The sequence below is a fragment of the Crinia signifera genome, chromosome 3 (genome assembly GCF_055691185.1).
Source record: "Crinia signifera chromosome 3, ASM5569118v1, whole genome shotgun sequence".
NCBI lineage: Eukaryota > Metazoa > Chordata > Amphibia > Anura > Myobatrachidae > Crinia > Crinia signifera.
Window position 1 is genome coordinate 156,328,617 of NC_139219.1, and position 12,763 is coordinate 156,341,379.

At 44.9% G+C, this 12,763-nt stretch overlaps 1 protein-coding gene across 4 annotated transcripts in view; it reads right to left on the reverse strand.

The window, feature by feature from the left end:
• Positions 1–12,763, reverse strand: part of HSF2 (heat shock transcription factor 2) — a 51,265-nt gene that overhangs the window by 33,772 nt on the left and 4,730 nt on the right. For all 4 annotated transcript variants that reach the window (XR_014471704.1, XM_083176788.1, XM_083176791.1 and 1 more), the window contains exons 2-7: positions 10,669–10,777; positions 10,082–10,209; positions 9,853–9,977; positions 4,209–4,284; positions 2,401–2,462; positions 2,220–2,304 (exon numbers count right to left, since the gene is read on the reverse strand). Coding sequence is in view for 3 of the 4 variants with exons in the window: in XM_083176788.1 (XP_083032914.1) it covers positions 2,220–2,304; positions 2,401–2,462; positions 4,209–4,284; positions 9,853–9,977; positions 10,082–10,209; positions 10,669–10,777 (585 nt within the window). In the remaining variant the exon portion in view is untranslated. The remainder of the gene's footprint in view (positions 1–2,219; positions 2,305–2,400; positions 2,463–4,208; positions 4,285–9,852; positions 9,978–10,081; positions 10,210–10,668; positions 10,778–12,763) is intronic.

Consider the following 12,763-nt stretch of genomic DNA (forward strand, 5'->3'; position numbering starts at 1 on the left):
GAAATTACTACCGGTTGCCAGACATTTTAAGGAACTTCAACACAAAATAAGTGAGCTGAAGTGCTCACCTATTGACCACATACCACCCCTGCACAGAGGCGGAGACCGTGATAAAATACTATTGCAAAGAGAACTGCAGTGGATCCACCGCTTAAATTGTTTGGCCCCTGAAGGACTCAACGAGGACTTTAAGATGGGCTGTTTTATATAGACTGGCTGACATTTGACTAATCCCAATTTGTGTCAACACCTCGAAACCCCTGAAGTGTATTAACACCACATACGGTACCTGAGTGTACCCATAATCCCCAGCACCGCCGTGTGCCGTAACTTCTATTGTTAGAGTAAATACTTTGTCTATTAGCACAATGTATTCTACTCCACATACGGTATCGCAGTATACCTACTGATATCTGTTATAATGGCGCATAATATTTGTGCTTAACATATGGGTTGAGCATCTATGTACTCTGGAGGATGCACACAACATGCCGCCGCGCTATTGTGCAGCATCTCACGTACGGTACCTTAGTGCACCTAAACTTGTTATACGTTGAAATTGTCTATATACCTATCAAATACCCCTACACCATTAATGGGTAGGAGGTCAGCGGGTGCCCATGAGATTAATGCGTGTAAACCTCTACGGTATTATTGCCATCACTGTCTTTAACCAATCGTTTTGTTCTTGCTGCATAAACCATTGACAGGGAGCTGTCACGCACATCTTTGCAGCAGTCCCGTACATTACTGTGCAGCTGGATCACCCTTACCCTTCATACACACTCCTCACTCGTGTCTACTATCACAGAGCGCGGTTGTCAGCGCGTCTGACAGCGGGCGTCCCCTGACGTCATGATAGGATTCCCCTCTGCGAGCCAAACCCTCCCACATCCCCGGCTGACATCTAAACAGCCGCGCGCACCCCACTAGAGGTGCTGAGTGACAGCTCCGTAACGGAGCTTGCGGGAGGCGGGATTGTTGCCTTTTATGTCAATTAACTTGTCTATATATATCCTGCGGGGACACTCGTTCTTTACCCCTGATGAAGGCTGGCATGCTGCCGGCCGAAACAGCTGTTGGGATGGCAGACAGCTTGTTAACCTGTATGACCTGTTGAAATACATCATTCTTTTTCATCAAATCGTGAGTGCTGGTTTCTTTTCCTTGATAGGAATAAGTGTTGATATATATATATATATATAAATAAAAGGACTAAACACAGCGTTTCAGCACATTTTTTTTTTTTTTAAAAACACAACAGAAGACCCTAAAGGTCTAATCTTCATGGGAATACAGAATATAAAACCCCATTGGAGAGAAGATTTGGTCATATCTTTAAAAAAAAAAAAAAAAAAAAGCATCCTTTTGGATGCGAAACGCGTTGGTTTGCCAAGAGGGACACCAGATACCAAGGGGAGACGCTGCCACCCGCCCCAGCTAAACGCTGCACGTTGTTAGCAGAAGCCGGAGAATCGGGTGACGACACTCCAAGCCGCCCGCCGCACACAGAAGACGCTGATCGGAAAAACGCTGCCGTCTTGACCTGTAAATCAGGTTAGCAGTTAGGGTGAGCTAGCTTAAAATACCTCATAACTGGACTGTTGCCCTCCCAACCCTCCAAAAGAGTGTAAACTATTTTTGCACATTTCTAAATTTTTATTGCTTTATCTTTACTTTCATTGAATTTACTTCCAGCCTTATGTCATCTTTCACTATTATACTGCTTCTCCTTCAATTCTCCTCCAACTCTTCCACATAGTATCTCCATTATACATGCGCCTTGTACTCTTTTGGTTTTTAGCAAAACTCAATTTCTTAAAAATATGCATAATGCTATCATTAACGATATTATGGTGCATATCATCTAGTGTGTCCCCACTATAGCGGTAACAATGAGCACTCCTGTGGGTAGTTATTGCCCACCCCAATCATCATCTGTACATGCAGTTAAATTTGTAATATGTACGCATAATGTCAGGGTGGACTCAAGGTATCAAGCACAAAACACACCAGGCATTTTACTCTTATTTTATATGGATAAATAGTATGGAGAAATACTCCGGTAGCATTTTAAATTACTACAGGTATTAAAATGTCCCTTTACCAAAACCGCATTAAAAGATCAAACAGGATTACACTGATATACTTATGGTGCAACTGTACAAATACAATTTGCATGGAGCTTAACATATAACAAATAACACGCATACACTTACATGGTGGTTGTCTTCAACAGTTTCCTTAACTATGGTCTTTAAAATAGTGGCTTTGGAAGAACTCTTTGTGTTCAGAAGTAGTGGCCTTCATTTGACAAAAATAGAAGGATGGGGAATAAGTTAGACACTGTCTGTGCCGATCACATGGACTCCGTATAAATTATAAAAACAAGGTACTTACTGTTTCCTCTTCAAACTCACTAATCTGTTATTCTGCACCAAGGTCACAATGAACTGCACAATCTGCAAATGTAAAAAAAAAAAAAAAAAAACATTTTATATCTGAACATCTTTCATGTAATTCATGTAATTAGTCAGTCACTCTCAAATGGGAGGAATGTGATAATGTCCCCTACAATATATAGTGATTCCTTAGAATACACAGAAATGTGTATGTGTGTGTGTGTGTGTGTGTGTGTGTGTGTGTTTGAGATATTTAAGCACACATATACACCTTGACCAGCCATAACATTAATGCACTGGCAGACGATGGTAACAAAATTAGATCATTATGACAATATCAAGGGGTGTGATAAATTTCCCTTCAACTTTGAAGACTATTGTGTTGGAAGTAGGAAAAATGGCCAAGTGTAAGAGTATGAGTGCCTTTGACAAGGGCTAGATGATTATAGCATCTACAAAATTGCAGATCTTGTGGGGAGTTCCTGGTATCCAGCTGTTCATACCAACCAAAAATAAATAAAAAATATAGTCCACGGACGGACAAGTAAACTAGGTAGTGTTACGGATGTCCTAGGATAATGGGAGCATAGGGAACATCGGGAAGCTTTATTAAGCCTTGTGAAGTGATAATGTGGCTGGTAATTTATCACCGGCCTATCAGCTCCTAATTGTCGAGATACAGACTGGATTTGAAAAATGAGTTAGGAGCTGATAGGCCAGTGATAAACTACGAGCCACTTTATCACTTACCCAGGCTTAATAAATCTGCCCTGCTGTGTCCTTTACCACAGAAGAGCCGCTGTAGCACAAATATGGCAAAAGTTAATGCTGGCTATTATAGAAGAGATTTCGGCACAAACAAATGTGCACAGCCACAGATCAGCCAAAGTCCCCATGCTGATCCCTTCCCACTGCAGACAGTGCCTACAATTGGCATGTGAACCCATTTGCAGAATAAAAAAATAAGAGCTAAAGAAATGTATACCGAATTAGATTTAAAATAGGTATATAGGCACAGTTTAAAGAGAGAAAGCACCTGAAAGACTGTATAGACTAGAAATAGGGTCTGTTTTTAACAAGTAGGCTGCTGAAGAGATCCACATTCAGCACCAACAGCTTCTCTTCAAACAAGCAATAAACCCCCAGTTATTCACCACTGCATAAAGCTCTTGCTGGCGATTCAAACATTTTCCATTGCAGACAGAGATGTTTCACTGAGCAACACTCCAATAACTCACCAGCTATGAAATGCTGTGATAAGCAGGCTACTGGGGTGAAGTGGTTAGAAATGAGGCCTAAATACCAAAAGTCACACAGGGCAGACAGTGGTTACTGAATGATGTGAAAAGGTTTGTTTTTTATAAATAGCTCTGGTGTTTTATAGGTTTAATGGAGAAAAAAAATACTAATAGACACCAAACAACCTGTAGGTCTACAGAAGAAACTGTAGCTGTAATTGTGAAGTTTAGAAAGCAAAGGAAATATGGTGCCTGTTGCTCCAGTGATTGTACTGGCAAGTTTAATTGAAGAATAGGGTTTCGCTGAAGAAAAAACAGTTACAGTAAGTAAAAATTGGTATTAAACACATGCATTCAGTTTAAACCAGTAGTAGTATTGTGCAATAGTACCACAATATCTGTTACTTGTTTTTTTTCTCTTCTCATTTTAAGTGTATGTTTTTAACTGCACAATCACATACATTTATTTTACTTGAAATGTTTATTGTATTAGTATTTTGTTCTCCATTCTCTCACCTGATACAATGGTATGACCACATTGATTCAATAGGAAAAAAAAAACACATACTTTTCGAATAACTTGTTGCTGCTGTGAGTGTTTGCTGCGAAGCTCTGAAATCTCTCTCCATAATGCCTCATTTTCCCTGCAAAGGAAAACCAAATATAACTGTTAGTAAATAAAAATAACTAGATGAGATTTTTGTCTTACCTGGTAAATCTCTTTCTTCAAGGACATCAGGGGCCACAGATTTACAGTGGGTAGTGGGAGAGAGCACCAGCACCCTAGAGGTTAAACTTCAACTGCCTCCCAGGCAGCCGGGCTCCTCCCCTCCTCTACCCCGCCTCCAGGCCAGGAAGCTCAGTTTAACAAGCCAAGGCAAGAGACAAGATAGAAGGAAGAGAAGCACCACACAGAAAACACATTCTGAACTCGTTAGTACCCTCAATCAAGGAACAGTATAACATAAATCGTAACTTAACCGTAACGGAAGTAAAGCAGGCGCGGCAGGGAGGGATCCCTGTGGCCCCTGATGTCCTAGAAGAAAGATTTACCAGGTAAGACATAAATCAAATTTTCTCCTTTGGGAGAAATCAGGGGCCACAGCTTTACAGTGGAACATCCTAAAGCAACCACCTATGGGTGGGGACGCGCCTGTGCCGCAGCCAACACACTTTGTCCGAAGGCCGAGTCATGGGAGGAAAAACGTGCCAAAAGCGTAAAAGCGCAAGACAGTATAGGCGGACGACAAAGTCACCGCCCTGCAAATTTGCTCAACTGTAGCCCTACCCCTTATAGTCCGGGACACCCCCACAGACCTAGCGGAATGTTGCCAAATCCCTGCTGGAACCAGGAGAGAGGTGCCCAAATATTCCTGCCAGAGCGAATCCAGCGGGCAGTAGTTTGTGTAGAGGCAGGCCACCCTCTCACCTGAAAGCCATAGAGTACAAAGGGGAGGGAGAGGGAGACACAGTCTAACTAGTGCAATGGCCTTGAATGGCGCACATAAGGTAGATGCGCCACAGCCGGACCTCGCCCAAGGAGAACCAAACAGTAGAAACCTCGTACTGACTTAATGCTGGAACAAGAATGTCCTGGTTGAAAGGAAAGCTGGACATCACCTAAGGTAGGTGAGAGAGGACGGTACAAAGAACCGCCCAGACATAACTAAAGACCAAAGATAAAGGACTTACCAGACAGAGCGGTTACACTCCCCTGGTCAAAGATATCGCCAACAAGAAAATGATCTTCCAGGTGAGCCAACACCGGTCCACCAACCGCAAGGGCACAAAAAGGTGGGCCCTGAAGCCGACAGGCCTAGAGAGATCCCACGGGGCAACCCTGCAGGAATGTGCAGACATCTGTCGACAGGGCCACCCGTTGACGGAGCAAGATGAACAAGGCCGAAATTTGGACCTTCAAAGATGATAAACGCAACCCAGCCTCCAGGCCCTTCTGCAAGAATGATCGAACCCTAGCCAGGTAGTAGGTCCCGGAATTTGAAGCGTAGAGCTTGACACCAGGAAAAGTTAGCCCTCCATATGCAACGTTACACCCCCATCTAGGAAGGTTTCCTCGCCTTGAGCATGGTTGAGATCACTTTTTAGTGAAAGCCCCAGGGTCTTAACCAGGAGGTCTCGACAGCCCCCCCATCAAAGCCAGGTGCTTCAAAGCCCAGAGAGACGCAGACCCTGAGAGCTGGCCTGTGCACAGGGGTAAGCGAATAGGAGGAGCTACTGACAGGGGCTTCAGATCCGAAACCCAGATCCGTCTGGGCCAAAGTGGAGCAACCAGAATCAACATGCCGTCATTCACAAGAGGAGTAAGAATGGCAGAAATGCGCCATCAGCAGGGCTGTCTTTTCTTATGGGCTTAAGGGGCCCCAGGTGTATAAGGGAACTATGCTGATTGCTGAGAATCCCCTTTTTCCAGGGATACCAAAATTTTGAAAATCAGCCCTGGGGAACTGGAGATATCCAACTTCAAAGCAGCAGTCCACATCTGACCTGTTAAATTGCAATTCCCAGTCATATTTGTCAGGTTCTCTCTGACTTAGAGATTTTCTGACAGTATATTCCAAAAACTGGGACTCTCCCCTTTCTGTAGACACTAGCGGCTTGTCTCGATCATTCCCAGAACCAGAGATATCAGCCTTCCAGCAGCCAGTCCCTGCTCCAGCTCCAAACATCTGGTGTGCCGTTTTATATTTTTGTCAATGGATTGCTCTGGCTCCTGATCCCCAAGTTCCCAGCACCTCCTGAAAGTTGGGACTCTAGGTTTTTATACTATTGAAGGCTAAGAAATCTATTTCCAGATAATGGCGATATCTGCAGTCAAACAAGCTGCCCTTCCACCAGAAAATGACAAATATTAAGCCCACTCCATTATCCAACCCTCCCCTGCGTATAAAACACCCCCTACCTCCCTGGAAGTAATTTACAAGGGACTTTTCATTCAGCACGTTAGTGTTCACTCTCCCACCACCTGTGCAGTAAAGGAGTAATTAGCAGAAGTTACTACTCCAGGTCCTACATGTTGAATGGAAGATAGAGCACCCCCTGCCACTGGTGGGACATCAAAGCTGCTGCTGATAGCACCCCCCACCCCTAGGAGGGGAGAATGGGTAAGGGCCCCAGTGCATTGCTTTGCCCAGGGGCCCACACTGCAGTTAAGACGGCCCTGGCCATCAGTGTGGACGGCCATGGGGCGGACAGGGCGTCCACTAGGCAAGCCCCCCTGGGTCATAAGACCTGGACCCGCACCTGGAGATTTGTGCTTATGGCGAGAGGGCAACAGGGCCACCTTGGTTAGGCCCCATCATGGTACCAGCATTTGAAACACCTCCTGATGGAGGGTCAAGTCGCCGGCATCCAGGGTCTAACGGCCGAGGAAGTCCACCACCCAAGCTAGGACGCCAAGGATAAAGATTGCAGAACAAGCAGGGATCCTCTTCTTCAGCCACTGAAAGATGCAGGATGCTTCGGTCCTCGCTGGCTGACAGAGTGCCACCCTGGTGGTTAACATAAGCCACCCTTGTCGCAATGTCCGACTGAACCTGCACTGGGTGACCCCTAAGGCAGGGTTCCGCCAGGCGGAGAGCCACAAAGACTGTCCTCAGTTCGAGGACAATGATGGAGAGCTGGGCCTCCAGAGCGGTCCAGATACCCTGGACCGACCCTTGACAAGTGACACCCCCCCCCCCAAACACGGAGGCTAGCACGCGTGGATCCAGTAGTGCGTTTCGTCCCAAAGTCACCAGGAAAGGGGGAGAGGTACTGCTGGAGACCAGGTGAACTTCTGGGCCCTGATATTGTGGTAGGGTCCCAACAACCTGGAGGGTATCTTCCCCTGTAGAGGGCGGAAATGGAACTGAGCCTATTCTGCCAATGCAAAGGCCGATACCACCAACCCCAGGGCCCCCATGCAGGCATGCACAGACAGGGGAGAAGAGATGTCTGATTCTGGACTGTAGAGCCAGATGGCAATCCCCCAGAAGGGATATCCGCTGCCGAACAGTATCTAACCCGGCCACCATACCTGGCTCTGGCCCGATTAAGGAACCCTCAAAGGGTTTTAGAGTTCGGGCTTTCCAAGAGCGCAGACACCGGTATGGGTGTGCAGCTATGGCCGAAGGTGACACTCTGGAGGTGAGTGGCATAATTTCCATGCAACTAAGGCCTTAGCCACCCAAGCAGATGCCTGGGGCAGGAGTGTGTCCTCCTGTGGAAAGGGGTAAAAGGAAGGGAACCTGCTAATGGCAAGCTAAACTTCCAGTTAGGAATCTCCCAAGTCCCAACTGATGACCTTAGTCAAGTTCACTGACTTACAGAATAAACCCAGAATACACCTAGGGAGTTACCCAAAGGTGTAGGCGGCAGAGTGGGGTCGTTTAAGGTAAAGACCTACTTGACAGCTGAGAATCCAAGTGCTAACCAGGCCTGACTTTAGCTTCCGAGATCAGACAAGATCGAGCGTGTTCAGGGTGGTGTGGCCGTAGACCCAAAGTCGTCACCTCAAGACGAGGTGGGGGATTTACCTTATTGCAGGCCCCCCATCGTCAATACCGTAGTCGAAGGCACCCTCTAGACCTGTGGTAGCCAACCATAGTCCTCGAGAGCTACCAACAGTGCATGTTTTGCAGGTCTCCTCACAGAATCACAAGTGAGTTAATTAGCTCCATCTGTGTATCTTTTAAAATGTGTCAGTGATTAATGAGTGCAGCTGTGCAGCAGCTAGGTTGTCTGGAAAATGTGAACTGTTGGTAGCTCTCGAGGGCTAGGGTTGGTTACCACTGCTCTAGAAAATCCAAATCCTAGGTGTAATACGGAGGAGTCTGGACGACGGGGGTATCCCGCGTGTTCCTGCGGGTACAGAGCGCTCCCACTGTGCGGGTGGCTACACCCGCCAAGGATGGGGACGGCGTTTCTGGGGACCTTGTCCAGAGACAGATAAGCACTCACCCAAGGGATGATGCTGGTCCAAGGTTGCAGGGGCGGTGCAGATAAGAACGGTCACCGTCAACTGAGCAAAGAACGTGGCCCAAGCAGGCTCCTGAGAGGAGGCTGTAGCTGCGGGCATCGCCCACGCATTGTAGCAGCTTGCGCATAAGCCGTCCTGTACTAGTCATGGGGTCATAGGCCAGTATTACAGGATGTACATGATATCAGTGCCGGAGCCCCAGAGTCACTGGGACTGGTATCCCTGGAATACATTGCAGTATTATTGCCCTGTGAACCGGCAACTAAAGGTGCAGTTAACACAATATACTACAAGCGTACAAGGCATACAATGCCATAAAATAGGCAGGTAGCCTATATGGTACCGGCAACACAGCATACTCCTGTTATACACAGTACACCGTAAGCTTGTACTATGCATACATTGCAGGGCGAAGCCCAGAAAGCTAGTACTCTGCATATATTGCAATGATATATGCAAGAAGTCTATATGGTACAGATAACACGCATACCTCTGACAATTAGAGATAGTGTTAATGCATATATAGCAATGACATAGCATTGATAGCGTTACACAGCAAGCTTGTAATATACCATGCAGTGATATATAGACAGGCAGTCTATATGGTACAGATAACATATTATACAGGTTGAGTATCCCATTTCCGAATATTATCCGTTATCCGAATTATTCCGAAAACCATACATTCCAGAAAGTGACCAAAAACATTTTTTTTTGCTAAAAACTTACTGGGGACATCTATAACAGCACTACTGAGGGAATGATATGTAACTGCCATTATATATGGTCAAGACAATGATTGCTCGGCATTTAATTGCAGTGCCGGAGATTGTACAGAAACTTTGTTTCATGTTTTGAAACCTTGTTTCATGCACAAATAAAATATATTTGTGTTCATTTCAAGTGTTTAATGTATATGTACAAGATAAATGCAAAATACATCATTGAAATATCTCATATCCATATTTCTGGGCCAAAGAGTATGCCAAGCTCCTCATCGTTGCTCTACCCTGTATGTCAGGCTACAGAGTTATTATAGCACTAAGCACTGCTAATCAGAATTATAGAGTGCATCTGCATATTGGTTTTTTTCTCAGCAAGATAGCACCTCTAATTATGCTTTTAATTAGGGTGTACAGTCCAAGTTCCCCCTCCCCTCTAAAAAATACTGAATATCTCCCATAAAAGCATGTGCCGTAAAAATTAAAAAAGTATTCATTTAAGCAATCTTTACCTTTTCAGAGTAAAAAGCCGTGAATCAATTGTGTCTTGTTTGACTTGAACTTTTGCAGCACTGCTCAAGATTTGAGATATATCTTCCTGTCTCACCTTCACTTCTTCAGGTCTTGTAGAGGAGACCTAAGTAAGATAAATTTAGAACACATGCAAAGAAGCTTATTTTGGTAAAAATACACAATGACATTGGCCCCCCAACCCATTACGGGATAGACTGTTAAAATTACCTTTCTCTTAATATTTTCTAATAGCTCATCTTGCCCTTGAATAAAGAACGGATGTTGAAATTCAACTGGACCATCTCTCTCCTGCTTCATAATTCCAGAGTCCACATGAACAACCTTCCTGAAGCCATCTAAGGTGTGCAGAAAAAAAAAGGGAAACCCCACTGTAATTTTAAGTATTGTGTTGACTACAATTTACACTTTCATTACATGCCAAATAAAACCAATTACTACGTTATTTATATAGTGCGCACACACACACACACACACACACACACAATTATGCTGCACTTGACTGATGTGAGCAACAAAACATTGTCTGTAAAGCCTACACTCTGTATATTCCATATCACAAGGATGAACACTAAATGAACACTAGGGTTAATGTTGGTCAGAAATCAGTTAATCCACCATTAGGTTTCTGGAGTGTGAGGAAACCCACATAACCAAATGGAGCACATACACATTCCACACATATTGGTCTTGGTCAGTAACATGACGCATGACCTCAAACAGTAATGCCAACTTGAATTTTAAAATACAAGAGACTTTTAGACTTCAGATCCGGACAAGTTAAACATATTACTTACACATGTTAAGCTGTCTCACAAAGCTGGCCATGTTATTGTGCTTGAAGTACTTAGGCAAAATCTCCTTAGCAAACCTTTGTTCGTCGAGGACCAAGAAACTCTGCCCATTCTAAAAAAAAAAAAGAAGAATAATAAAGAAAAGCATTTGCATATAGAGTAGCAATCACCAGGAATTGACAGATTATATATCCCCCCCCCCCAATCTCAATAAGTAACAACCAATGGTCCAACCTAATTTTGCAAACCTGTTCACCACTAAATCTTTACCAAGGAACCATTGCTTATGACCAAGCAGATATTCATAAGTGAGAGAAAGAACCTCCATCAAAATGTGTGTAAACTGAAAAAGGAGACATTGAGAGACTGCTAATAACGTAATAGTTAAACTAGTGTTTCAAAACAAACTTGGCATTCAAGCTACCTCAACAGTACATGTTTTCATAATATTTAAACTTCAGCATAAAGGAGCACAATTATCCCCTCTGACCCGATGCTACGCATCAGGTGGGACACTGGAGATTGTACCAGCTGCACATGAAATGTATTGGATCGGACCCAGCAGCAGCACCCGCATTGTGTTGGGTCCAATTCCGTAGGGGTGTGCCAGTGGTGAAGCACTGCAAGCACACACCTATGTGCAGGTGTGGGTGGAAGGGCTGACAGGGGTAAGTGGCGGGGCAGCCAGTGGCAGGTGCTGGGCTACAGTGAGTGTGCACAGTGGGGTTGGGGTGCCTGGAAGTGGTGAGCAGCCAGCTGCAGCAGAATTTTTTAAAAGTAGATACATAAAAAAAAAAAAAAACCACACACACACACACACACGCTGGCCGTTGATTGGCTGAGAGCATTCTTGGCGCTTCCCCCCCCCCAAAAAAAAGGAAAAAAAGAAAACATAGAAACTAAAACTAGGGACTGATATGTTGTGTTGCCCATAGCAGTCTATAGGTCCATACACACTGGGCGACTGAGCTGAAAGCAGCTCAAAACAGCCTGTTTGAGCGGCTTTCAGCTCAAAGCTGCCCAGTGTGTATGCCCCGACGAGGAGCGCTGCTGCGCCCTCCCGCATCAACGCCGGGAAAGATGCTCATCTGCTGGTAATACCAGCAGATGAGCGGCATTGAGGACGGCTTTGCATAGCTCTGCGCTATGCAACGCCGTCCTCCCCCCTCCGTCGCCCAGTGTGTATGGACCCTCACACTTTTTAAAAGCATTAGTAATGCTGGCCATAAACTACACCATCTTTACTCCAAAAAGTCAACTTAAAAAAATCTGCCCCACACACCTAACCAACGTTCTTCAGTACACCAGAGAACTTCTCTCTAACTTGCTTTGTCAGGGAAGTTTGCGGACAGGTCCTGTGAACTTCAGCATGTTTTCAATAAATAGGATGCAAAAAGATCGATCCCTTGTAGTGCCATATAAATAAACGATAATAGTGTGTACACAGCTTTAGCCCAGCAGACAGTATGCAACACTGAATAGTTACAGATCGATATAAACAAAAGAATGCAGCACTCCAGCGTAGGTATCAAAAGAATTCGGTACTTATGTAGTATCTGGGCGTCCGATTTAGAAAATCGTAGCATCGCATGCGACCAAATCGTATGCGATGGTCCCGATTTTTCCATAGGATTCAATGTTAAAATGGTCTGAGTCCATTTTAACATAAAATTCAATGGGAAAAAGGGGTCCTTTTCCTTTCCCCACTATCCAAGTGGGCATGGAGTTGGATATAAACCTGAGCCCGAAGCGTGGCGAGAGTAGCGAGCCCCGCAAGAGGACACAGAATACTTTTTAAGAAATCTGCGTCCGTTCGCCACGCTTCGGGCTTGTTGGCTCGCTGCGCTCGCCACAGGTTTATATCCAACTCCATGCCCACTTGCATAGTGGGGAAATAAACAGGACCTTGTTAACATTGAATCCTATGCAAAATCGCATTGCATGCGATATCGCCGAAAATCGCGTTGAATCGCATCTGATTGTATGCCTAAGGTAAGGCATACAATCAGAAAATCGGCAGCCCAGATACTACATAAGTAGAATTCTTATTAGGGAGACAAATATACAGCAACGTTTCGACACTGGCGTGTCGTCCTCA